This window comes from Neurospora hispaniola, assembly GCF_033458365.1.
Source record: "Neurospora hispaniola strain FGSC 10403 chromosome Unknown B0T23scaffold_9, whole genome shotgun sequence".
In the NCBI taxonomy this organism is placed as follows: domain Eukaryota; kingdom Fungi; phylum Ascomycota; class Sordariomycetes; order Sordariales; family Sordariaceae; genus Neurospora; species Neurospora hispaniola.
This window is the reverse complement of record NW_026944414.1, coordinates 1,800,209-1,824,098: the sequence shown is the minus strand read 5'-3', so window position 1 is coordinate 1,824,098 and position 23,890 is coordinate 1,800,209. Positions and strand designations below refer to the sequence as shown.

The 23,890-nt window shown below is 45.8% G+C and overlaps 7 protein-coding genes and 1 non-coding gene across 8 annotated transcripts; 5 read left to right on the top strand and 3 right to left on the bottom strand.

Moving 5' to 3' along the window:
• Positions 1-3,728: 3,728 nt before the first annotated feature.
• Positions 3,729-5,660, top strand: B0T23DRAFT_449067 (Tannase/feruloyl esterase; the record flags this gene model as incomplete). Its single annotated transcript, XM_062841068.1, has 3 exons — positions 3,729-3,736; positions 4,382-4,401; positions 4,822-5,660. The coding sequence occupies 3 exons, from the start codon at positions 3,729-3,731 to the stop codon at positions 5,397-5,399; spliced, it is 606 nt and encodes a 201-aa protein (XP_062688978.1). The 3' UTR covers positions 5,400-5,660.
• Positions 5,661-6,560: 900 nt separating this feature from the next.
• Positions 6,561-7,568, top strand: B0T23DRAFT_449063 (uncharacterized protein; the record flags this gene model as incomplete). Its single annotated transcript, XM_062841067.1, has 2 exons — positions 6,561-6,623; positions 6,812-7,568. The coding sequence occupies 2 exons, from the start codon at positions 6,561-6,563 to the stop codon at positions 7,415-7,417; spliced, it is 669 nt and encodes a 222-aa protein (XP_062688977.1). The 3' UTR covers positions 7,418-7,568.
• Positions 7,569-7,984: 416 nt separating this feature from the next.
• On the top strand, positions 7,985-8,075 carry B0T23DRAFT_t366. Its single transcript has one exon. It is a non-coding gene; the product is annotated as a tRNA-Leu (tRNA).
• Positions 8,076-8,962: 887 nt separating this feature from the next.
• Positions 8,963-11,374, top strand: B0T23DRAFT_399753 (uncharacterized protein; the record flags this gene model as incomplete). The annotated part of the gene is made up of 17 exons (XM_062838441.1): positions 8,963-8,994; positions 9,162-9,202; positions 9,323-9,332; positions 9,377-9,405; positions 9,452-9,479; positions 9,525-9,565; positions 9,612-9,621; positions 9,758-9,794; positions 9,922-10,010; positions 10,055-10,159; positions 10,224-10,244; positions 10,476-10,505; positions 10,548-10,576; positions 10,636-10,652; positions 10,807-10,852; positions 10,904-10,942; positions 11,106-11,374. 17 exons carry the CDS (start codon positions 8,963-8,965, stop codon positions 11,372-11,374), a joined length of 873 nt encoding a protein of 290 aa, XP_062688976.1.
• Positions 11,375-12,570: 1,196 nt separating this feature from the next.
• Positions 12,571-16,734, bottom strand: B0T23DRAFT_248431 (uncharacterized protein). Its single transcript, XM_062834171.1, has 2 exons — positions 16,654-16,734; positions 12,571-16,347 (listed from the first exon to the last, which is right to left on the bottom strand). The coding sequence occupies exon 2, from the start codon at positions 16,318-16,320 to the stop codon at positions 12,760-12,762; it is 3,561 nt and encodes a 1,186-aa protein (XP_062688975.1). The 5' UTR covers positions 16,321-16,347; positions 16,654-16,734; the 3' UTR covers positions 12,571-12,759.
• Positions 16,735-18,506: 1,772 nt separating this feature from the next.
• Positions 18,507-19,257, bottom strand: B0T23DRAFT_408256 (uncharacterized protein; the record flags this gene model as incomplete). Its single annotated transcript, XM_062839278.1, has 3 exons — positions 18,507-18,642; positions 18,910-18,987; positions 19,148-19,257. 3 exons carry the CDS (start codon positions 19,255-19,257, stop codon positions 18,507-18,509), a joined length of 324 nt encoding a protein of 107 aa, XP_062688974.1.
• A 536-nt stretch (positions 19,258-19,793) lies between these two features.
• B0T23DRAFT_248362 (ribosomal protein S5 domain 2-type protein) lies at positions 19,794-21,370 on the top strand. Its single transcript, XM_062834170.1, has one exon. The coding sequence runs from the start codon at positions 19,927-19,929 to the stop codon at positions 21,277-21,279; it is 1,353 nt and encodes a 450-aa protein (XP_062688973.1). The 5' UTR covers positions 19,794-19,926; the 3' UTR covers positions 21,280-21,370.
• Positions 21,371-22,149: 779 nt separating this feature from the next.
• B0T23DRAFT_346871 (uncharacterized protein) lies at positions 22,150-23,863 on the bottom strand. Its single transcript, XM_062835978.1, has 3 exons — positions 23,668-23,863; positions 23,549-23,607; positions 22,150-23,476 (listed from the first exon to the last, which is right to left on the bottom strand). The coding sequence occupies exons 1-3, from the start codon at positions 23,758-23,760 to the stop codon at positions 22,327-22,329; spliced, it is 1,302 nt and encodes a 433-aa protein (XP_062688972.1). The 5' UTR covers positions 23,761-23,863; the 3' UTR covers positions 22,150-22,326.
• Between the last annotated feature and the right edge of the window lie 27 nt (positions 23,864-23,890).

Genomic DNA, 23,890 nt, shown 5'->3' with positions numbered 1-23,890 from the left:
GGCGGTTATTATATTGAATTTAGTAAGAAATAAAATAGGGATAGATTGGCCTAAAAATATTATTATACTATAGCCGATAAATATCATTCTTATAGACGTTCTAACGAATATTAATTAATTAATTAATAGTAACGGGAAGAAGAAATTATATAGGATTTACGCATCTTTAAAATTGATTAGAGTTATAAGTAAATATTTTAATAGTAGGTATTTAATATAAAAAAAAGAAAATTAATAGAATAATAGGGAATTAATTGGAAAAGGAAGGAGGTAAAAAGGGAAATCCGACCGAGGGAAATAGGTTTTTATACTTTAATAATAAATTATTATTAATATTTGATTTATTATTTATTATTTTAGGAGAAGGTAATTGTTTAGAGAAAGTTTATTATTTTAAGTAGCTATTAAAGTTATTATAACCGTCGGAAAAAAAAGAGATAAAAAATTCCTATTACTTTAAACCTTTATAATTTACTACCTTTACCGCCTGAGTATTCGCTTTGAAAGAAAGGATAAATTAATTATATTAGAGGTAAATACTACGAAGTAAAGTATTATATTATTAGCTAAGTAAATAGTAGCTTTAAGAAAATACTTCTAATATTTGAATTTAATAGTTGGATAATTTATAAATTATTTATATAATACCCTCTTTCCCTAGCCTTTTCCCTACCTTCCTTTTCTTCTCCTTATAATAATAATATTAAAAAATTTAAAAAACTTTTAAAACTTTTTCTTTTCTATTAAAGTAATTCTAATCTAATATAACTTATATTGTTAATTCTTTTACTATATACAATTTAATACGTTTTAAAATATTAGATATTAATTTTAATTTTTTCTTCCTCCAATGCTTATAAATTAGTTATTCGCAATATTACTTTATTAATATATCTTCTAATAACCGTACTTCTTCCTACAATAAGGTTTAAACTACTTTAAATAATAATAATATAGGTAGATCCAATAAGGTTAAAAGTAAAAAATTTTAAATTATTTTAAACCTAATTAAAGTAATAAAATTTAATAATATTAATAATAAACAACCCTAATAACCTACTCCTATTCGTAGCCTTCAACTTTTACAAGGGTATAGTAGAGTGCCGATCTTTAATTAATTTAATAAATGAATAATTACACTATTATTAAACTTCCAATTCAAATGGACTTAGAAAGCTTTTAGAATAATGTTTAATTAGAATATTATTAATTAAATACTTCGATTAAATATTAATACTATACTTAAATTATTAAAGACTATATTCCAAGACTTTATTAATTAGTACGTTTAGGACTATTAAAGACCCTTCCCTAGCTTATTAAAAATAATTAATAAATAGTTGAATATTATAAGAATAAATTAATTATATAGTTGGATATTAAAGTATAATAATAAATATAGGGTTTATGAAGTATATCTTAGCCCCCCTTAAAATCCGAAATTAAAGAATAAGTATATACCTTTTAATTATCCCTAGTTAAGTAGTACTTAATTAAATTAGCATTTTAATTTTAATTTACTTTATAACGAATTAGATACCGACGAATTATTTAGTAAATTTTTCCGCTTTAAATTATAATTTAATTAAATAAGTACTTTCCTACTAAATAAAAATAGATTTTATAATTAGAAGCGATTTATAATACGCCTAGCCAACCTTTAGTACAATATCGACAAATATACCTTTACCTATATTAACAATCTAATTACTTTACTTCTATAAGTAACTAGAAAGGGGTTAAAAATAATTTTCGTATTAAATAAGTATATTTAATTAAATAATACTAATAAAACTTTAAAATATACAATTAATTCAAATAATATTAAATTACTTATAAGGGAAAAAAGGTTTTAGGTAATCCCTATATACCTATAAAACATATATTTTTCAGTAGCTATCTTTAATTAATTAGTAAATTAATAGGACTATTATAATTTTAATCTATATAATTCTATATTAAAGAATATAGAATTAACTTTAATTTTATTATTTTAAAGATTTAACGTTTAGGGGGTAATAAAGTTTAACCTAAATCTTTTTATTCATTAAATCAATTTTATTATTTAAAAATCTAATTAAATTTATAGATTAATAATAGTAGAAACTATACGAATAAGATTAGTAGAATATAATTTAAATTTTTAAATATTTATACCCAAAATTTAGAAATAGAATATAGTATTAAAGAAGTATATAATATTTAAATAAGAATAGAAAAAGAATATTATAGTATAATAGTATTAGAAAATAATTTATAATACTTTATAGATAAAATAATAGCAACCTAAAGGCCTACCTAAAAATCCTTTAGGGGAAATATTATTTCTAATTAATAGTAAATCTAATAATATCCTCTCCTAATAAAGCAAATATATATATAATACTAGAAAAAAGCCTTAGCGTTTTATATAACCTAAGGATTATATTACTTAAATTAAAAAAAACCGATTATAAAAGTTCGGAAATATAGAGATCTTTCTTTACTATTAACTATATAATAGCTTTAATACTATAATTAACCTTCCTCTATTCTAATATATATTAATTAGACCTATTAAGGAAAATAATAGCGAAAGTTCTTTATTATTTAACTCTTTATTATTTAACTCTTCCTTTCCTACTTTTATAGTATAATAAAGAGAAGTTAAAAAATTAATCTCTTCTTTAAACGATATTTATTTACCCCTAAATTCTTCCCGAAATTCGATTCCAACCCTAACTCCGCCTCGATAAATTATAACTTATTCTTAAAATTTAAAAATAATAAATTAACCGTCTTCTATTTTAACTTTATTTCGTCTAATAATATTATTACCTCTCAATCCTTATTTAATTAAGAAACGAAGCGCTTTTATTCAATTAATTATTAATAATTAAATACATTAAAATTTAATATTAACTATATCTAACCCTCCTAGGGAAATTAGAATTCTTTTTATTAATATTCTAATAAATTGTATATAATTATAAACTCCTTTTCCGTTTAGAAATATAGGAATTTTTAAATTATTATTAGAAAATAGAATTCTATCAGTTCCGAAAAGTATTAACCTATTAAATACCTTAGAATTACCTATAAATTTAGTATAAATATTTATTTAAGTAATAAGGATTAATTAATTACTAATCCCTTTAAATTTTAGGAAACCTTCAAATCTATTTACTCCCTTTAATTCCTTTTAATATAAATATACATTATTAAACCCCATACTTGTATTGCAATAAGGATTATCCCTAGTATCTAGATCTAAAAGTTTTTATTTAATTAGAGAAATACCTATTGTTAGTTAAAGCCTAATAATTGATTAATTATAGGTAGTAGTACTATTTAATTTTAATTCCTATAAATTTATAGTGAATTTTTTGATCTACTTTATTCGTTATATAGAATACAATTTAAATAACCTTCCTAAATATAATTTTAATAACCCTTTTTAAATTATAATAGAATTTAAGGAAAGATTTAATTTAAATATTCATTTAAAACTATAAGGACCTTTATAACTTATTAGAACAACTTAGAATAATATTATTCGGAAAATAAATAATTATTTCCTTATTAAAAGTATTAGAGAAAAATATTTAATTACTAAAAGTAAGAAAGAATATAAGGGTAATAGAAATAATAAAGGAAGATATTAATTATATATATATATATATATAAAGGTGAATTTATTTAGGGGATTTATTGTAAATTTAAAGGGAAGATTTGATTTGGGGTAGTATATGGGAACGTATGTATTGGTTTTTAACAGTAATTTTTTTTCAAAAAATTTTCAAAGTATATAGGATTAGGAAAATACTTTCTAAATTAAACAAACCTAAATAATTAGTATAAATAAAGAATAAAAAAAAAAGGAGATCGAATATAAAGAAACAAGAGGAGAGAAAAATAGAATATCAACCTTTTATTAAACTAAATAATTAATTTCTATTTCTTTAATAATTTTTAAGTTATATAAAATTAATTTTTAATAGTTATTAATTATTTATCTTTATTTATTTAGTATATTAAATAATCCTTTATCCTTCTTAGGGAAATATTTATTCGTATCCCTATTTATATCCGAAAGAAAGATGCAAAAAGATCCGATAATTACCCTCGTTTTCCAGTGAAAACTGAACATTAAGCCATTCAACAAATACGTGACTCCAATGAGTCGTATCTAACTTAATACCTCCTATCTCGACTATCTGAAAAGATTTGAAAATTATCTACCACTCTACTTAATTAAACAGCTAAGAACTACGGTCCTTATACATCGTGCTAGTCGTAGTAGTGTTGGTGTTGTTGTTGTGGTTTTCTCGCCATTTCATTATACTAAGTACATTTGTACTTTTCATAAACGAATGAACCGCTAACAACTATCTGCTTCTAGGGCCCCCGGTACACATTACGGTATGGCAACCGTCTCGACTAACACAGGCCATAATTCGTCTTCAACTGATTTATCTTGGGCCCTCAACCGCCCTAAAAAGAAAACCAATTAGGGATGGCGTGCCCTTTATAGAACAGTCGTTCTCGGTAAAAAGCTCACAGACGCCTACTATGACGGCCGCGATATTATATATTCATATTATAGTAGTTGTTCTACCGGCGGCCGCCAGGGTCTTCGTGAGATCCAAAAATTCCCTAATTCCTTCGATAGTATACTCATCGGTGCTCCAATTTGGTGGACTTCCCACCTATACAATTGGTTTACTAAAGTAGGATTATACAACCTCCCTAATATATCCTCCTCGTATATCCCGACCCCTCTACTTCAAATTATCGCCGACGAAGTAGTTAACTAATGCGACTTTGCGGATGGCGTCGAAGACGGTATTATTAGCCGCCCCGACCTCTGTACCTTTAATTCGTCCGTCCTCCTCTGCCCATCCAATTATACCGCCTCCACCAACGGAACAACAACCTGCCTAACCCAACCCCAAATCGACACAGTCGAAAAGGTCTACTCTTCCTACTACCACGAGGATACAGGAGAATTCATCTATCCCGGCCCTACCCTCGGCTCCGAAGCCGAATGGTATAGGATAATCGGTAATACCAATGGTACGCCCTCCCCCTACGGCGTCGGCTTCCAGCGCAATTTCTTACTAGACAACGCTACCTGGAATTGGACTAGCTACTCTGACTCCCTCGTCGACCTCGCCGACCGCATCGACCCCGGCGCAGCCACAGCGGACGAATACGACATTTCGGCCTTCAAATCCCGCAGCGGCAAAGTGATTCTCTACCACGGCTTAGGCGACGGTCTCGTTCCCGCCAAGGGCACGGAACTGTACTATAACCGCACCATGCGCCTTTTTGGCGGGTCGCTTACCACGCTCGAGAACTTGGGCAACACAACCGAGTTCTTCAGATTATTTTTACTCCCAGGGATGCAGCACTGCTAGGGGACTCCGGCGGGGGTGGATGCGCCGTGGAACATTGGCGGGGCGTTCCAAGCGGGCGTTATAGGATCGGGTTTGTGGTCTGTTCCCGGTTTTGAGGGGAGCGAGGAGCATGATGCGCTGGTAGCGCTGAGGAAGTGGGTGGAGGAGGGAAGGGAGGTGAAGCAGTTGGTTGCGACGAGTTGGAAGGCTGAGTTGGATGTGAATAGTGGGGTCAAGAGGCAGAGAAAGATTTGCGCATGGCCAGGGCAGGCGGTGTTGAGGGGGGGGGGGGGGGGGGGGGGGGGGTTGGTGTGGATGAAGTAGATATAAATAGGGAGGAAGCGTGGGAGTGTAAGTGGCCTGAGGGTGTTGAGGAGTAGGAGGAGTGGTGATAATAGGAGGTGTTAGTGTTGAACTGGAAGAAGAAGAAGACAAAGTAAGAGTCTTGGAGGGGTAGCTGTGGCCAGCTGGGAGTCGATTGGTAGCTTAGGTATCTATAGGAGAGCGGACGGGATCCCGAGTTTTCTACCATCTATGGTCGTATGTGATAGTTGTGGTCGGAAGAAGTACTTGTAAACGGGGGCCAAGTGTATTTATTGTGTAAACTGATCTGATGGCTGGATGTTTCAACATGCAGTCAGGGTTAGGGCCTAGCATGCCATGTCGATCGGATCTGGGGCAGCTGAAGCTTCACAATGACGCAACACGATGGGGAACTGCTGCTTCGTTGTGGTCCATGCTGCTTTTCGGCTTCTGCCACCTTAACGGCCGGAAGTTTTCATCTCCAAGTTTAAGGGACTCAAGTGTCAAGCCACACGGGAAAAGAGTTCCGAAATTGAACAAAGATGTGGTAAACTGAACCGCATTGATCTTGATCGAGGTGACCCGTCGGCAGGTGGCAGCCCGCGTGTGGCCGGGGGAACGAGACTGGCTGGCAGTGATGAATGACGGTGGGACTGACTGCCCGCAATCGCATGCCGCAGGACCTCTGTGCGGACGATAGATAGTGTACATATAGCACCTAATGTGATCCCCCACTTCAGTTCCCATGCTGAGGAAGCTGGACTCGGATTTTGCCTTTGGCATCTCTTGACCCGACACGCCGTGAACCAACCATTTCCATCTCACATCGACTTTCCTCCCAAAGCAGCCCCGCGCATCATCGGCTTCGCTGTCGCCATTATGACTACGAGAGGCGTTTCCGTCCTCAAGTTTGTAGGGACTGTATCCCTCGGGCTCCTAACAGTACGTCCATCTCTCCCGCGCCTCTTCTTTTCCGCTGCTGAGACAATTGTTGCTATTTCGGCACTCGTCTCTTCTAATACCGTGTCACTGAGGGACATAATTGAAGAATCGAGCTTCGAACTTGGATTCACTTTATCGCACGCTGGCTGATTGAGTTTTCGATCGCTAACCATCAACTTATTGCATAGGGCGTGTCTTTCACCCTCTCGACCCTCACTATTCCCGCCCTCCTGACCCTTCCCTCCGCAAACGATGCCGCGCGCGCGCTCGAATCGCTATCCACCTCAGCCAAGAAGCACCTGCGCACGCTAAGCACCATCTCGGGCTCCGCCTTCGCCATCGCCTACTACCTTTCCCCGCGTGCCTACCGCCACCCGTACCTGATCTACACCTCGCTACTCGTGTTCGGTTCCCGCTTCATCACCTCGGGCTTCTTCGGTCCTTACTTTAGCTTCATTACCCCCGCCGTCCCCGCCTCGTTGTCGTCCGGCATGTCCTCCGTCTCGTTCGTGACCGCCCGCAGCAGCCAGCAGAAGAAGAAGAGTAGCACGCCGCGCGGCTTGGAGGCTAGCTATGAGGTTCTTGGTGATCCTTCCCACAGCGAGGCGACTTCGGGCTCGGAGGATGTCGAGGAGAAGCTGGCTAATGTTAATGGCGAGGAGGTCCGTGCCAACGTGGAGGTGTTCTTGAAGAAGAACATTGTCCAGAGCGTTGTGGCTGGCGTTGCGTTCTTGATGTCCGTTGTTGGCATCTGGGGCGATGGGCTGGGACAGCAGATCATTGTCATTGCTTGAAGTGATGAGTATGGAATGCGGGAGAGGGAGGTTGCGTAACTGTGACTCCAGAGAGGTGAGAACGTCAGGAGAAGCAACAGATTATGCTGATGTTGTAACCTGGTTTTGCAGAGAGCTCAAGGGCTCGGTTGACTGAGGAAGAAGGATGCGAGGACGTTGATCGTCATTTTCCCGATCTGGATGGCGGAAATACATCTTTCGATCGTTGTAGAGACAACACACACGTGTGGTCTTTCATATATCGTCAACTTATGGTTATCTGGGAGGCAGACTTACATGGTAAAGGTGCACGAGAATGTATCTAACGGAACAAATGGGAGTTTTGGATTGTTTTCACGCTGGTTTCATCTGCTATAACGGTCCATCCCAACGTTGGCCTTTGGGTCGCTCGCAACGAAGCTTTCTGCCGAAAACACCATCTCCCGGATCTTTCTTTGTCACGAGCATGCAAGTCGGTCAATGCAACGCATGCTTTACCATGTCTTTCTGATATACCGACCGAGAATTTTCGTGCGAACACTAACTTCATCAGTGGTCAAATTCAAGTAACAGTCATCAATATTACAAGGCAAGATGGCCGAGCGGTCTAAGGCGCTGTGTTCAGGATTCCTGAGTATCGCAGTCCGAAAGGGCGTGGGTTCGAATCCCACTCTTGTCAAAGCTTTTGCATTTTGATGCACAGTGATGTCGATATCATTTGTCTCTTTTTTTGCAATTTCGTTCTTTGCGTTATGGTTTGTGATTTTTACTGCTCCTATCTCCCACTGCAAAGAATAGTCTCAAGTGGTACAGTATGTAGTCAACACCCTGTTCTGCCTATCCAAGCGGTAGTAATTCGTATACATATCATTGTATTCTTAAATCAATCTCGCCTGCTTCTTCTTATACACGATTGAAAATAGCCTTGTCTTTTATGACAGTTGAGAACACCAGCCGTGAGCTACCGTAAGGCCCCGTTTGGGCCACTGTTCGAGGCTACGGCTCTTTCTTAGGTCGAGGTAAACCCGGACTTCGGTACCGACAAAGCCGGGGCAGCAAGACCCAGCTTCCGAGGAACAACGGAAAGCCACACCCGCGTTGCTACCAATTGCCCACAATGACCGGGGAACGAAAGCTCATCCCGTGTAGCCGAAGACAGAGGATACCAGCCAATGGTTTCCACAGGGCATTATCCGAACTTGACCCATAAAGACCGGGATGTTTCCCCGGAGGAAAGGCTGGACAGACACTCTTTGTTTTCATCAGAGTCCCGTTCGAGAAACAATCTATTGTTCACGGAATGGGCCGTAAGGCACCCCCCACATTGTTCAGGCGAGTTTTGTGTATAAATGGTGGCGGCTCCCGCCATGTTTCTGGAAGTTTTCCTCAAGTTCATCAGGCGGCACATCTCGGGAATTACATGAACATCACATAGACGTCACCAGCTACATAATAACGATTGTCGCTGCTGAGTACCGGGAGAAAGACTTCATTTTTTCAAACCATATTTGACTTCAGGTTGTCTTTGACAAGGCCAATCACCGTTCACAGATTACCATATATCCCATGCCACCACCTCCGAGGCACATCCCTCACTGGTATCTATTTGAAGACCTCCGATTCCCTTTACATTCCTAATCAAGAAACCCCCTTTTTTTCCGTGTGTCAAACTAACCATTCCTATAGAAATATATTCGGAACACATCAAATTCTTCTCACAAGCAAGTCAGCCCTGATGCAAATGTAAAGCTGACAATTTCTTCAGGAGAGACCCCCAGAAATATCTATCCGCACGACCACTTGCAGGTAAGTCAGCCCCCTTCAGTTCAAACCTGGCTATCCATTCACTAGGTATACAACCATACCAACGGAAATTCTCCGGATAAAGCTCACAAAGCTTCGATGGGTCATGCTTCCCCAATATAGAACTTCACAGGTAAGTTACTCCTCCCTAATTCCATGCTGACTACGCATCCATAGGCCGCTCTGTACGAAAGCATTCTTCACAGGTAAGTCAACCACTCCCTTGACTAGATGCTAACAACCTTTCCACAGGATTAACTCCCCAAGGCGAAAATAACAGGTAAGTGAGCTCCCTCCCAAGTCCGAAGCTAAATCTTTCTTCTAGGCCGAAGCACAACCCACATGAACAAGCCTGTCACTTTTCAGGTGAGTGAAGAATCCTATCTATGGCAGGCTGACAAAGTTTCTGTAGAACAATCTATGTAAGATAGCTCATTCTAGGTAAGTCAGTCCCGCCCCTTAACCTGAGAACGAACTACCTGCTTAACTGAAAACAATTATTCGGCAACATATCAGGTAAGTTAACTTCCCAGTAGCTTGACAGCTGACTCTAACTAGGTCAGAGCCCAACCCGTCCACTTCTAGAATACTCCAGGTAAGTCGAGCCAGCCCCAGATTACAGCTGACTCCTTCTAGGTCGGGCTCAATACTACTGTAGTAGACGAAGTATAATTTCTCAGGTAAACCAAATACCCCCTTTTCAAAAGCTAACAGCTTTGTAGAACGACGTCCGATGCCAGGTCCCCGTCCCGACCCCGAGCCTCGACTCCTTCCTTCTGTTTCCGCAAGTGTATTCACCCCCTTGTCAGAGGTAAGTCAACCTCCTTCTGAAAGTTTACTGACCTTGCCACATAGCGAAAGTGACTTTGCCCTTCATGACCCGACCCCGACTTCGATCCCCGATCTGACATCATTCTCATCCTATATTGGCCAAGATGCCATTAGATGTCCGATTTCCAGGTAAGCTTCCTTTCATTGTCGTAAACTTACTCTTCTTCCTTAGGTCTACCTAATCACTTGAAAGTCACTCCGTTAGAGCAACAAGGTGAGTCAGTTCCCCTTTCTAGAACGATGCAAAAGTAACGATTGGGAGAACAGGAGCTAGCAAAGGCCTATGCTAATCCAAATACAATACTTCATGGCCAAGTCCACCTCCCGTCTCCATGCAAAATTGGCTGAGCACTTGACAGAGCCGGATCGAAGTTGAACCACTAAGAAGTTGTCTTGAAGGTGAGTTATCCTCTCACCACGTTGACAAACTGACTACTATTTCTAGGACGAAGACACTCAACAGTACTAGCTTACGGTATGTTTTTTACATTTCTAAGCTAACGATTAGCTCTTATAGGTCGAACAGACCGTGTCATGGATTCATCAGTAAGTCTAAACCCCCCTTTATAGAAATGCTTAATCCTTTCTAGACTGAAATGAACTAGTGACAGTTCACCTCAAGGTAAGGCCCCCAACTTTGCGTAGTAAACTAACCACCAGAATACAAACTTGACTATTTACAATTCGCACCCTTCTTTCCCTATCACCCAGTAGACATGGAGGTAAGGCTCTCTCCTCCCCTTTAGCAAGCTAACCACCAGAATAAGGAGAACTAGGCAAAAGACTACCACCCACTGGTTCCAAGTACGAAAGCGATCACAGGTAAGCCAAGCCTTGTATCCGATGGGCCACTGATAAGCTGCTAAGCAACAGGTCGATGGAACACCTTGGCAATAACTCCTCCGCGGGGAGGTAAGTCACCCTTTCCCCTCCTTCTCTCCCCTTTCTCCTCCTTCTCTCCCCTCCCTCCTTCCTTCCTCCGCTTCTCCTTCGTCTCACTTCATTTACCATCTTTGTTCCAAAAGCTGCACTCATTCAGAGGTACTAACAGGTCAACATACCCCATCATCTCTAGGTTACTACTACTACCTCTACGAATCCAAATCTATGACGCCGCTGCACCGACAGGCTGGACATTCCCAAATTGCTGCCACCACCACCACCACCACCACCACCACCACCACCAATAGCAGCAGCAGCATTGATAGGTCACTACGCAGTAGTCAATGTCAAGATTACATCCAACAGTTCGAACCTAAGCCAAGTGGCTTGGCCTTGAATGGACCATGTTGGGTATTCTACTGGATTACTCAATTTGGTTGGTTCATCGTTTCTTTTCCCTAGATGTATTTTTCCTTCTTCCTTTCTCTCTCTTCACCCCCCCTGTCTCTTTTCTTCTTTTTTTCATCATTTTTTTTTTTTTTTTTTTTTTTTTTTTTTTTTTTTTTTGCTTTTTCCCCCCCCCCCCCCCCCCCCCCCCCCTCACCCTTCCCATTGGGCTTCATACCTCTATGCGTGCTCATTCATCTCTTCCTACCACCGCCACCCACTTCCTATTCTTTGTTTCTTTGTTTTTCTAGGCAAGTGCCTAGTCTCAGTATTTTGTCTCCTCCCCCCCTATCTCCTTTGTCCTCGTGAGGCAAGTGCCTCCAAGTTCTCACCCCTCCTTTCTCATTGTCCAAACCTCGGATCAAGCGGACTTGACGCCCCCGTGCCTTCCTTCAAGATACTCTCTGCCTTCGTGTGGGCTATTCTCTGAATCAAGTAAATTCAACAATTCATTTCCTGCTTGATTTGCGTTTTGTTCGCTGATTGTCATGCATCTTCAATGAGTGGTTACGACGTTTGAGCTGGGTTGGGATTAGTTCTACATGGGCTGCCATGGTGGAAGGCAGGGAATAAACCAACATTGTGGACGAGCTGAACTCTCTTCACAGGCGTTTTCTTCAGCCATCATTGAAAACCACATGTAGATAAATGCCTTGCTTGAGGATGTAGTACCATTTCAATTGTTTTTCTGCTTCTAAATGTGATATGCAGAGTGGGGAGTCGTTTCCTCGAAACGTCTATATGGTTTGGCCTTGCCGTGATGGTTGTGGTATACATGCTTCCATATCATGCCTTCTCTCTCTTTTTCCCTCCCTCCCTTCGATGATGAATGGTACATATCGACGTCCACCCAGAATGGTATCTAACCCAACCACAGAAACCCAAAGCAAAAAAACAGGCAAGGCCAATGTTTCTAATTCAAACCCGTTCATCCATCAACCGAGCCACACAACCATAACCGCACTCAATGTCGGCTGGCGGGGCCCCCGGCTCAAGAATCGAAACCACCCGTCCCAAATGTAAGATACCGGAACGCCGCCCGCTGATATATGACGACCAAAATCCCAGGCCAGACCCGATTCAGCCCAGGAAATAGCTTTTCGAAAAATTCGAGAAAAACAAAATCATGATCGTAGCCTCCCCTTTCTTCCTTTTCCTTCTAATCCGTCATCCTAAACCCAAATGACCTCTTTGCAATAATACCCCCTTTTGAAGCCAAGAAAAACAGGAAACCGTAACATAATCACCAGGAATGTCATGATGCAAACTTTCTTGCAGCGTTAAGGGGGTATCATAAAAGTCATTCCCAACCCAAAAAAAAAGAGGAGGCCGTGATCAAATGAGATAAGAAAAAGAAAACACGGCAAGAGAAAAAGAGGATGCGGGAGGGACTACCTGCTTCATGCAGAAGCCTCCTCAGCATTGCCGCCACCAAGCAACTCCAGTACCTTGTTAACAACAGCACTAGGGTACCCACGACCAAGCATCTCGCTCACGACACCCTTTGCACTCTCACGCTCCTCAACAGCGAGGAACGCGCGAGTCATGGCCTCGTAAGTGCTAGGCTCCCTCTTATCGCGACCAACAGCCGCATAAATCTCCTTGGCCTTGGCGATGTTCTTGTCAGCGGCCCACCCGTGGATGAGCGTATTGGCAATGTAGGGAGTCATCTCGATGCGCCTAGCGCGCATGTCGGCGAGCATGGGCTCTGTGCTGGTGATGTGGTGGTTGGCGACCATGGCCTCGAATAGAGCCTGGAAAAGACAAGGGGATGGAGCGATGGAGACGTCGTTGATGACCGAGTCAAACACCTTGCGGGCGCCTTCCATGTCGTGTAGGACGCAGCCGCGGGCGTGGATAAGGGACGCGTAGTGAACGGGCTCGGGGTGCTGGCCAGAGGCGCGGATCATGTCGAGGACGGATTCAGCGGCGGTCATGTCAACGGGGTCGAGGGTGGCGTGGGTGTCGACGAGGAGCTTGAAGGTGTGCGAGGTGGGGGAGATGCCTTTGGCCTTCATGCGCTCGAAGTACTCGAGGACCTTGGTCTTGTCGCGCTTAGTGGTCAGGAAGAACTGCATCATGCTGTTGTAAGGGGCGGGGCGGGCCTTGTAGTTGGGCATGGCCTCCATCTCGTCGAAAAGCTCCTCGGCAAATTTCTCGTCGCTGACGCGGCAGAGAGCGTTGACAATGGTTCCGTAGGTGACCGAGGTAGGCTTGATACCCATCTTGCGCATCTCGTTGAAGTAGAAAAGGCAATCATCGATGCGACGAGCCTTGCCGAGCTTGCCGATGAGCGCATTGTAAAGGAACGAGCTAGGCTCGACACCCTCAATCTTGGCTCGGTGGAAAATCTTGACAGCTTCAGAAGCCTCATCGAAAATCTTGGTGGACTCTTTCAGGGTAGTGATGTAGAGACCAAAGGTGTTGGCAGAGGGAGTAGAGCCCATGGCGAGCAGCTCTTGGTGGTACTGTTCGGCCCCGACCCTGTCACCCAAAGTGAGGCAGGCACCAACCATGGCATCCAGAATCGAAGACCAACCGTAGCGAACGACAGCATACCGAGGGAGAAGCGGGACGTCAGTGCGGGCCATGGCGAGGATATCGAAACAAAGATCCATGTTGCCGTCACGGGCAGCAGCGGAGATAAGCTTGGCATAGGTGACGTAGCGGGGATGGCGACCAACGCGGCGCATGTTCCGGAAGCGAGTGAGAGCATCGTTCAACTTGGGGCCCTTGCGACCATTGCTTTCAAGGTCCTCAGAGATGAGCGCGGAACCCTTGAAGTCGGTGCTGTGGGCATAGGGGTCGAAGGTATCCTCGAAAGCAGACGCAGTCGGGGTAGCCGGGTGCGGGGAAGCGGGGAAAGACTGAGGAGCGTACGAAGCAGGCGAGGGAAGCAAACGGGGGTCAGTGACACCACGGGCGGCCATGAAGGCGTGAATGAATTCGGCAGCCTCCTCGATCTCATCAGTCACTTGTGGCTTGGTCTCGGTGGTAGCACTCGCGCTGATGCGGTGGAACATGTGCTCAGCTTCAGTCAAGCCTTCGACAACCTGGCCGGAGCCAATGAGAGCGATAGCAAACATGGCGGTGGGCTCAATGAAAGACGAAGTGGCCTTGACCTCGGGATGGCTAAGAGCGGCCCAGTATCTGGCAGCACTAGCAACATCGGCTTGGCGCACGCTCATGGCAAGCAAAGCGATGGCGGAATTGGCGGCCTCGTCGTGAGAGGCAATGTTGGAGAAGGCAGTGATGGCGACGTTCTTATATCCATAATCGGCGGCGGCAGTGGCGACCTGGCTCATGACACGGCCCCTGGCATCCTGTTCCACGCTCTGAGCCCAGCGGAGTGCTTCCTCATAGATACCGCGGTCGAGGAACCCCTTGACGAAACCACCGCTGATTATGGCGTCTTTGATATCCGCAGCGCTGGCATCGTACTCCTCGACAATCTTCTTGTAGAACTTCATAGCACCCTCAAGCTTGTCGGAGACAACGTAAGCATTGATCACTGCAGCATAGACCTGAGCGTCGAGGCGATCTTGAAGAGTGGGCTCGCCGTTGTCGTTGGCAATGGCGAGGTTGCGGTACTCGTTGTAGCACTCAACGGCACTGATCAAATCACCCGCGTTGGCGAATGCCGTGATCATAGCAGGGAAGGTGGCAGCGAACGGGGTCACCCGGTTCGCCTCCAGATGCTCAAAGAGGTGAAGCATATCCGACACCCGGCCAGACTGAGCACAAGCAGAGATAAGCTGGTGGTAGGTCTCAGAGGAGTAGACGGCCTTGTCAGACTTGACGGAAGACTGGAAAAGCTGCAAGGCCAAGTCCAGACGATCATCCTCGCAAAGAATAGCATACTCCAGCTCGTGCGAGGCAAACATGAACTTGCCAGGTTCGTCCATGCCACCGAAGCGGAGACGCTTATCCTGAAGAAGGCTCTTGGAAGCAAAGACCTCGAGCGAACGAGAGGCAAGCAAACCGACGAGGATGTTGTAGGTATCACTGTCAGGAGACACCTTGCGCTTGAGCATATCAGCGTAGACGTCCAGGGCCTTGGAGACAATCTCGGATTTCTCCGAGGGGAGGTGGATAGCGGCCATGAGAAGGGCATTGTAGGCGGTTGCAGTAGGCTGGATGTTAGCGAGCAGCATGCCCTCGAACACGGCGGGAATCTCGGCATAGCGGGCAGCCTCGGAGAGCTTGGTAAGATGGACGGCGTAGCTGATAGACTGAGCGTCAAGAGGCGGAGTAGCAATCCGAGCAACGCTGGCAGGGGTGCGCAGGTGGATGGACGGAGTGCGTGATCGGGATCGAATCTCTTCCTCCAGCTTTTCGGCAAGGGCGGGCGATGTGGCCCGAAGGGACTCGAGCTCCTCCTCGACAGCCTCTAGCTGCTTCCGAACCTCGATCTCCTCCTCGATTCTAGCGTTGATGTGAGCGAGGGCGGCCTCAGCCTCTGGCGGAACGCGGGAGACGCCATCATCAAGTTTGGCAACCCCATCAGCAGCCAAAGCGAGTGTATTTGCGTCTCCCTGGGCGAGGATGGAAGTGGCGGAAGGCTTCCACTCGATCAGCTTCGGGAACTGGAACTGAACCCATTCCTGATCGTGTTCTTCTCCAGCCTCCTGGGCAGCCTGCGACTTTTGCAGGTGCTCATAGTAGGCATCCAGAAGACCGGCATTACTGGGGAGGACCGTCGTCTTGTTGTCATGGCGAGGCTCGACGGATCCGCCCGCGTTCAGGTTGCTGCTGGTGCGGAAGGCATCCTGAAGACCGAGGGTGGAGAGGCGGCCACCCAATCTCGTGCTGCTACGCCGAGCAAAGGATGGCCTGTTCTGAGGGTTTAGAACATTGTGGTGGGTGGCAGCTACGAATGACTGGGCGTAGCCGTGGGTGAAGGACTTTGAAAATCCGGAGCGGATAACGTTCTGAAAGACGGTCGAGTAGACGGAGGGCATTTAGGAAACACCTGGGGAGGAGGGGGTCTGTGGCTTAGGCTCAGGGTTAGCATGGGACCATGTTATTTTGTTGTTTGTTGATGTGTAGATATAAACATTTCCGAGTTTTGGCGCTGTTTGGTGTTTTTGCTGCAAAATATCTGACTCCCCCACCCGTTCTCTCGAGGTCCCCCACTTGAGGCCGGCCGCTCAAAAACATCGTGGTGGCAACATCATCATGTTTGTGTATTTTGTCCCGGTTTTTCAACCACGTAAGTCGTGTCGTTGGAGAAGATCGGAGGCAGGGCAGGGCAGGCAGGAAGAACGGACGAATGGGTGTGGCCGTCAACTTACAGGGAAAGATTGATGGATGCGCAATTGCAGGTTCATTTGACGACAGTTAAGCCGTCAAACAAACGCGCGATCTAGGAGTAAATAGGTGCCTCGTAAAGAGATTATTATCGAGTGAAGCTGTTTCGAAAACAAGCAAGAACGAAAAACACAAAAAAAGAATGTCTGCGTGCGGTCTGGGAGAAGGGTAGGATGCGTAGTTTATTTGAAGTGTCGGCCCCCGGTAAAGTTGTGGCCCGCTGCCGGGTACAGGACGATACAACTGAAAATGTGGATGATCACTGATCGCTTCCTTGTAACTTTTTTTTTTTTTTTTTTTTCCTTGCTAGGCCAGGCGACCATCGATCGACACCCTGGCGGACTCCTGCCCTGCCACCGTTTGCGCGCCGATTTGATAAACGAAGAGGCAGCCAGGGGTGCAGTGGTTTAGCGGATGCCGCTTCGCTGCGGGGGCTTGATGTCGTCTTTCGTGCTGGAGTCGCTACGCGGGTGGACTCGGGACCAACAGGAGTGAAATTAGTCAGATGCTAGCGTTTCTTCCCGCTGCTCCAAAAAAAAGGTACCTCTGACTTGGAGATATGTCCCGCAGTACTTGGAGCAATGGTTGAGTTTATACGGAAATACGAGTTGTCTTGTCAGTCACCGATGCTGTACTCGGTACCTGATCTCGACCAGGCAGCCTTCTGAGGACCTCAACAGTAAATGTTCAAATTGAGCCTTCACAACCAACTTGACAGCTTGAGAATATCGATCCTCTACGTCAGAACGTGATGGAGTAGTAGGGTCGGATAGGATTGGCTCCAAGGCAACAATACCAAAAAAAGCTACATACACTACGTAGTGTAGTGTAGTGTAGTGTAGTGTAGTGTAGTGTATACCATGGGCTCGGAGGCGTTGAACCTCACAAGAGAACAGCTTGGCTTCAACTGCTTCAAGCCTTCGACATTGGTGGATCTTGACTCATGTTCCGGATTCAGACGACCTCCTTGCTGCGACTCCATTCTCTGTCATGGCGATGCGTATCTACACTACGGCGTAGCAGTGTCAACACCTACGACACGCGTCCATTGTTGCTTTCTGCGGCTGTGCGCCAACCGCCAACTGCCATGGTATCTTCCTGCCACTCTCTTTCGCTCTTCTAAACCGGTCGAATGCAGTCCGGAAGATTCGCTTCCTTCTCGATAATACCTATCAATCGCTTCTCGATCCCAGTCGACCACCAGCTGCTGGTGGATTACACATTGAAGGGCACGCTAGGCTGGGTGTGGATGGACGGAATCCTCGGTCGCTGTCGCGGGTGGCGGCTCTGAAAGTGGATGCAAATGCGCCCCCGCGAGAATGGAATGCGAGAGTGAAGAGAAGAAACCGGCAGCAGTTGGGCAGTCTCTTTCGCTAGGACGCTAACAGGGCTGGGGTCATTTGGCCGTGCTTCTTCTGCAAAAGAAGGTCTTTTTGCATTAGTCCCTTGCAGCAAGCGACTTTCCCCAGGTTTTGGGTCCACCACTGTCTGGGATCTGTCATTTGTCAATCTTCAGCATCCCTGAAAGCGGTCCCTGGAAGCTTCAACGCCTTTTTGTTTTACACTACATACTAGTACACTATACTACAATGGGGACTGCGACATTTGCAAACTTTTTTTTTTTTTCTGGTACTGTTGATGCTGCTCAGCCGCCATGACACATTTACTTGATGGGGCTAGAGTGTCCAAATGTTCCAAGGTGTGAGAAGGGAAGAGCGGACATAAGGAATTCTTAACCCCAACAGTTGCCCAATTTCTTGGGTGCTTCCGTCAGTCATCTTGTTGGTTTCCTTTTCCCCCCAACTTTGGGGAAGTAAGATGCACCACTGCAGACAATTTACAGTTGAAATGCAACCACACCGTGTTGACACTTGACCAGTTCCTTGATCCTACGCTTATCAGATCCGATCATCACCATCTTGAAGAGGAAAGCGGTGACATGGTGGCCGTTCACGGGAAGTGCCTGGTTGGTCCTGGGATCGTGAAAGAGTCACATGTGCATCTGACAGCATCTGCGACGAGAATTTGCCGCTTCGATTCGGACTTTGCAAACATCCCGTCCGAGCCGCACTTCAACATCCAAGGACCCTTGTCGCCATGCCAATAAGGTTCTCGTGGAACTTCATGTCATTAAAAAAGGTACCCGTCCTCCAACGAGTTCCTCCGAGGTCACACTGACAGCCAGAGGATCTCCACCCCCTTCCATCAAGTGGATCTCCGTATTCCCAACCAGGTCCTACCTCCTTTCTCCGGCGTCCGTTCCGGTTATCACCGAAGCCGCTCGGAGCAGCGGAGCCGGATCAAGGCCGAGAGCTTGACTTTTTTGGGACGTTATTAGCGTCGGACCCAAGGGGTCTTTGGAGATCCTAGATGCTAAAAAGAATCCACATTCGCATTGAGGCATTTCCCTCAATTCCCTGGCAGCGAGTCAACCATCAAATGGCAAGTTCAGGCTGATATCTGGACCAACAAACATACCACGAATCAGAACCAGCTACGTCGGACAACTCGATTTTGATTACTCTCTGGCGTCTGTTCACGTTTATTGTTATATGATATATAATCAACCCTGCTGTCATTCTCTGCATGCTGGTGATGATATCCCGTTCTTAACTTGTTTCCTTCTACATGTCATAAACGCCAATTTGGTGAACACGACATCACATGCTTGACGGCCTGCAATAACCGCTATGGATCCAAACTTGGGTTGCAACCAAGAGGTTGGCGATGAATGAGATGACAGGATGCACTATAATCCCTACCTCGAGCTCTAATCAATCACTCATGTGTCTCGAATATAGATCTTGCTCTTCAAAACACACATGTCACACCATGTATTCACTTGCTATGCCAAAAGCAATAACGGTCGCACCTCCTCAGTTACGTGCCAAACAGTTCGTGATGTTGATGTTTACACGCGGAAGGGGCTCACCACACAATCGCCCCGCATTGTCGGTGATATCGACCCCACCTGAACTTAAGCTCTCCTGAATGGCTCTTCATTCGAGATTCACCACTGCAACAACTTACCATTGTGCCTGACCATCATCCCAATCAACAACTTCCACTTGGCACATCCAACAACACATCCTCGCAAGCCTTCTTGGTAATAATTTACGTGTATTTCATCTCCAGTTGTTGTTACACCACCACAACCTTGCACCATCGCATCGTCAACGCCAAGATTGAACCCCCTTTCCGCCCCTCACTTGCTCTCTCAACAAACACCAAAGACAGCCATCTTCATAGACAGCATCATGTCTTTGGCCGTCTCGGCTCCCGGCAAGGTCCTCCTTGCAGGTGGATATCTAGTCCTCGACCGCAACTACACGGGCCTTGTCTTTGGTCTCAGCGCCCGCATCAACGTCATCTCCCGGGACATCCAGGCCAGCCCCGGGGTTCACATTAACGAGATCATTGTCAGGAGCCCTCAGTTCCTGAAAGCCGAATGGCGCTACGGCTACCACCTGGCCGATGAAGACGGCGGCATCAAGACGATCCAGCTGCAAGGAGGCGCTTCTGCCTCGGCCAAGGGCAACCCCTTCGTCGAGACTACGCTCAACTATGCGCTCACCTACATCACCCGCCGGGCCGCCTACGGGACTACGCAAACCCTGAAGCCGGTTACCCTCACCATCCTCGCCGATAACGACTATTACAGCTCGCCCACCAAAAACAGCAACGCCGCCGGAAAAGGCAGCGGTGGCAGCCGCTTCGCCGCCTACTCCACCACCCTGGAAGACGCGCACAAGACGGGCCTCGGCTCCTCCGCCGCCCTCGTCACCGCCCTGACCGCCTCCCTGCTTTCTCACTACCTAGACCCTTCCCTCTTCGACCTCGCGACCGACGAGGGCAAGCGCATCCTGCACAATCTCGCGCAAGCAGCTCACTGCGCCGCGCAGGGTAAAGTCGGCAGCGGGTTTGATGTGGCTGCCGCCGTCTACGGATCCAGCCACTACCGCCGCTTTTCGCCTTCCATTTTGTCGTCTCTGCCCGAGGCGGGCAAGCCTGGGTTTTCCGCCAAGCTGTTCAGCGTTGTGAATGGTAAGGATGCTGAGTCTCAATGGGACACCGAGGTTGTGAAAGATGCTGTAAGCCTGCCCAAGGGCGTGGCGGTGCGCATGTGCGATGTCGACTGCGGCAGCCAGACGGTCGGCATGGTCAAGCAGGTGCTTGCGTGGCGGGCGGCTCAGCCCAAGGAGGCCAAGGAGCTCTGGGATGAGTTACAGCGCAGGAACGAGAAGTTGGCCAGCGTGTTGAAGGAGGGCAAGACGGAGGAGATCAGGCCGGCGGTGCACGCTATTCGCGAGCTGGTGAGGAAGATGGGCACGGAAAGCGGGGTACCGATCGAGCCGGATAGTCAGAAGGAGTTGTTGGATGCGCTGGAGGAAGGGGTGGAAGGTGTCTATGGGGGTGTGGTACCGGGTGCGGGAGGGTATGATGCCCTGGCTTTGCTGGTAAGGGATGATGAGGAAACAACGAAGAGGCTGAAGGAGTTTTTGAGCGGGTGGAGCAAGAAGAAGGGAGGCAAGGTTAGGTTGATGGAAGTGAGTGGGGAGATGGAGGGCGCGAGGAAGGAGAATCTGTTGAAGTATCAGGGGTGGGTTTAGAAATTTTTATTTCTTTTACGATGAAAGCTTGAGCATGTGAGCGGGAGAGCGGGTGCTACAGTGTTGGGTAGATACCTCCTCTGGCGAATTGCGATATAGCGAGTTTAGATAGTCCTTTTGAGTAACTACCAGATAATCATAGTATATAGTTCAACTGTATTCTTTTTTCTCGCGTGCTCTGATGTTGCGGAGCGATGAAGCGCGAGAAACTCGGATCAGCGCTCTCAGTTTTCTTGATACCTCCTGCCCAGCTACATCTACCAGGGGAGTTTTTGCGTTGACACCACACCTTCACAAACCAAACAAACCCTTCCGCTGTTACAACAAACACATATCATACAATTTCTACCGACTTTTCTTTTCTTTACCAATCTGAAACATCCACCTTGCCTTGCCTTGTCCAATCCATCACCTGTCTACCAAAAATCTTCAGGTTGCGGAAAGCAAAACAGATACTCGAACAAACAGCCATATCCCAAACTCCTCCTCCCTGCCAAAGCTTTATTCCCTGCAACCTTCCAGCACTTCACTTTTTCCCTTTTCGTCACTTTCCACTTCCTGACCTTAAAAAAGAGACCCAAAAAAGAGAAGATAAAAAAAAAAAAAAAAAAAAAAAAAAAAAAAGCTCCCGTATACCTTCTCAAGTCCAGTCTAAATCTTGTCTCCCACCACCCAACAACTAACAAAAGAAAAAAGGAGAGCAAGAAACCCAATTCCTCAACCCTATACAAATGAAAAATACCTAGGGTGGGTGATATTGTTTTTCTGTGGCCGTTACCCTCCAGGACAAGGAACGACAAGAAACAAAGTAAAAAAAAAAAAAAAAAAAAAAAAAAAAAAAAAACGAAGGAAAAACTATTGTTAACGAAAAGGAGAGAGAGAGAGAGAATAGAAGCCGTAAACCAATGCAGTTAGACAAAACTCTCAAGAGACAGAGGACATAAATGACGCCATGTCCATTTCACCTCAATCTTCACAACACAAAACCTTGACCCCGAACAAACCAACGAAATGTGTTGATGAAGAGGATGATGAGAAGAGAGGATTCTAGAACGACATGGTCCCTGTTCCTGTTCCTGTTCCCGTTCCTACCCTTACACTTCCCGTCCTCTTTTTTATCATGTTCATATTCCCACCATCCCCATTGCCATGATCTTGATCATCATCCAAACTCAATGGACTAACGGGACTAATAGGGCTGATGGGACTAATCGGGCTTCCAAGAACAAAAGAATCCAGGAGATCTGTGGTTCCCCCCATTGCCGACGCGGCAGACACTGCGGATACCTCCGAAGTAGCTGAAGCAGGGGCGGATACGTAGGTTTCGGTGGCTGTTGTCGAATTCGTAGTCGAGGAAGGAAAAGTGTTTACTTGTAGTTTCGCTTGCTGTTGCTGTTGCTGTTGCTGGTGATGAACAAGGCTAATAGGACTGAGACTAACAGCCTCTGTACCAATAACCAATACCGACACCGGAGAAGGCGACTTGGGCGTCGTTGTCCCACTTCCTCCACTTCCTCCACCTCCACTTCCGCTTCCGCTTCCGTTCATGTGCTGATTGATGGAGGCCCTACTCCTCTGCACCCTCACACTCTGTTGCGAGGACTCCCCTCCTACCCCTCCTCCTCCTCCTCCGGCTGCCAAACTTCCCAATCCCAATGGTGACGTCGGAGTAACCGGACTGGCGCTAGCCGCGCTATTGATTCCCATTCCGATCCTCGTGGGCAAGCTCAAACAGGGACTAGGAGGCCTCAGTCCCGTTCCCATCTCTCCTCCGCCGAGTCCCAGATCGAAACCGAGTGATCCATTTCCATGTCCTCCTGATGATCCATGGGAGACGGTAGGTGAGGAAGCGGAGCTGGGGACTGAGAACTTGCGGGGTGGCTGTGGTTGCGGTTGTCCTTGTCCGTGAGAGGAGGGGAGGGCGCTGAGGGAGAGGCAGGATTTGGAAGCGAGTAGTTGTTTTTTGTTGGCGGAGGTTGAAGGGGGAGAGGTGGTTGAGTCCAAGATGGGGAGGTTAGCTAAGCTGGAGGAACGAAGTTGGTCGTGGCTCTTGATGGTTTTGTTGTTGTTGTTGTTCTTGCTGTTGTGCTTGTTCTTGTTACGGTCGACACCGCGGCGAGATCGGGCAGAGGAGGGCGAGTGTTGGCGTAGGGGGTTGAAATGGGCGGCGGCGGCTTTGTCGCGAAGACCTTCTAGTCTGATGGGAGTGGCAGGGTTAGCATTGCGCAGAGAGAAGAGATAGTACCTATGGAAGGGGGAAAAGACGTACTGTTCCTCTGTGATACCGGGGATAACAGTGGTTTCTTTTTTGAAGTTGTAAGGAGCCGACTGGGGTGTTTGATTGTTAGTGGATTGCTTGTCGTTGCTATGCTCAGGGCTAACACTTACAATATCTTGACCCCGGACCTGCTTCCTCCGCTTGATTCCCAAAAGCTCCTGAAGCGAGGCGCGAAACCTTTTGAAGTTGGAGCAGACCTGCATGTTTGCGATATACTGCCGCTCGCTTAATTTTCAGGAGAGAGAGGAGAATGAAACAATGACCGTGTTGTGACGGCTGGTATTAGTGTATTAAGTGGGTTTGTGGGACAATGTAAGAAACGAATGAGTATTA

Coding starts and splice junctions, on each gene's coding strand:
- B0T23DRAFT_346871 (XM_062835978.1), bottom strand. CDS start 23,760: ATGCAGGTCTGCTCCAACTTCAAAAGGTTTCGCGCCTCGCTTCAGGAG. Junction 23,608..23,667: donor AGGTCCGGGGTCAAGATATT/GTAAGTGTTAGC, acceptor CAAACACCCCAG/TCGGCTCCTTACAACTTCAA. Junction 23,477..23,548: donor CCCGGTATCACAGAGGAACA/GTACGTCTTTTC, acceptor CACTCCCATCAG/ACTAGAAGGTCTTCGCGACA.
- B0T23DRAFT_248431 (XM_062834171.1), bottom strand. CDS start 16,320: ATGCCCTCCGTCTACTCGACCGTCTTTCAGAACGTTATCCGCTCCGGA.
- B0T23DRAFT_248362 (XM_062834170.1), top strand. CDS start 19,927: ATGTCTTTGGCCGTCTCGGCTCCCGGCAAGGTCCTCCTTGCAGGTGGA.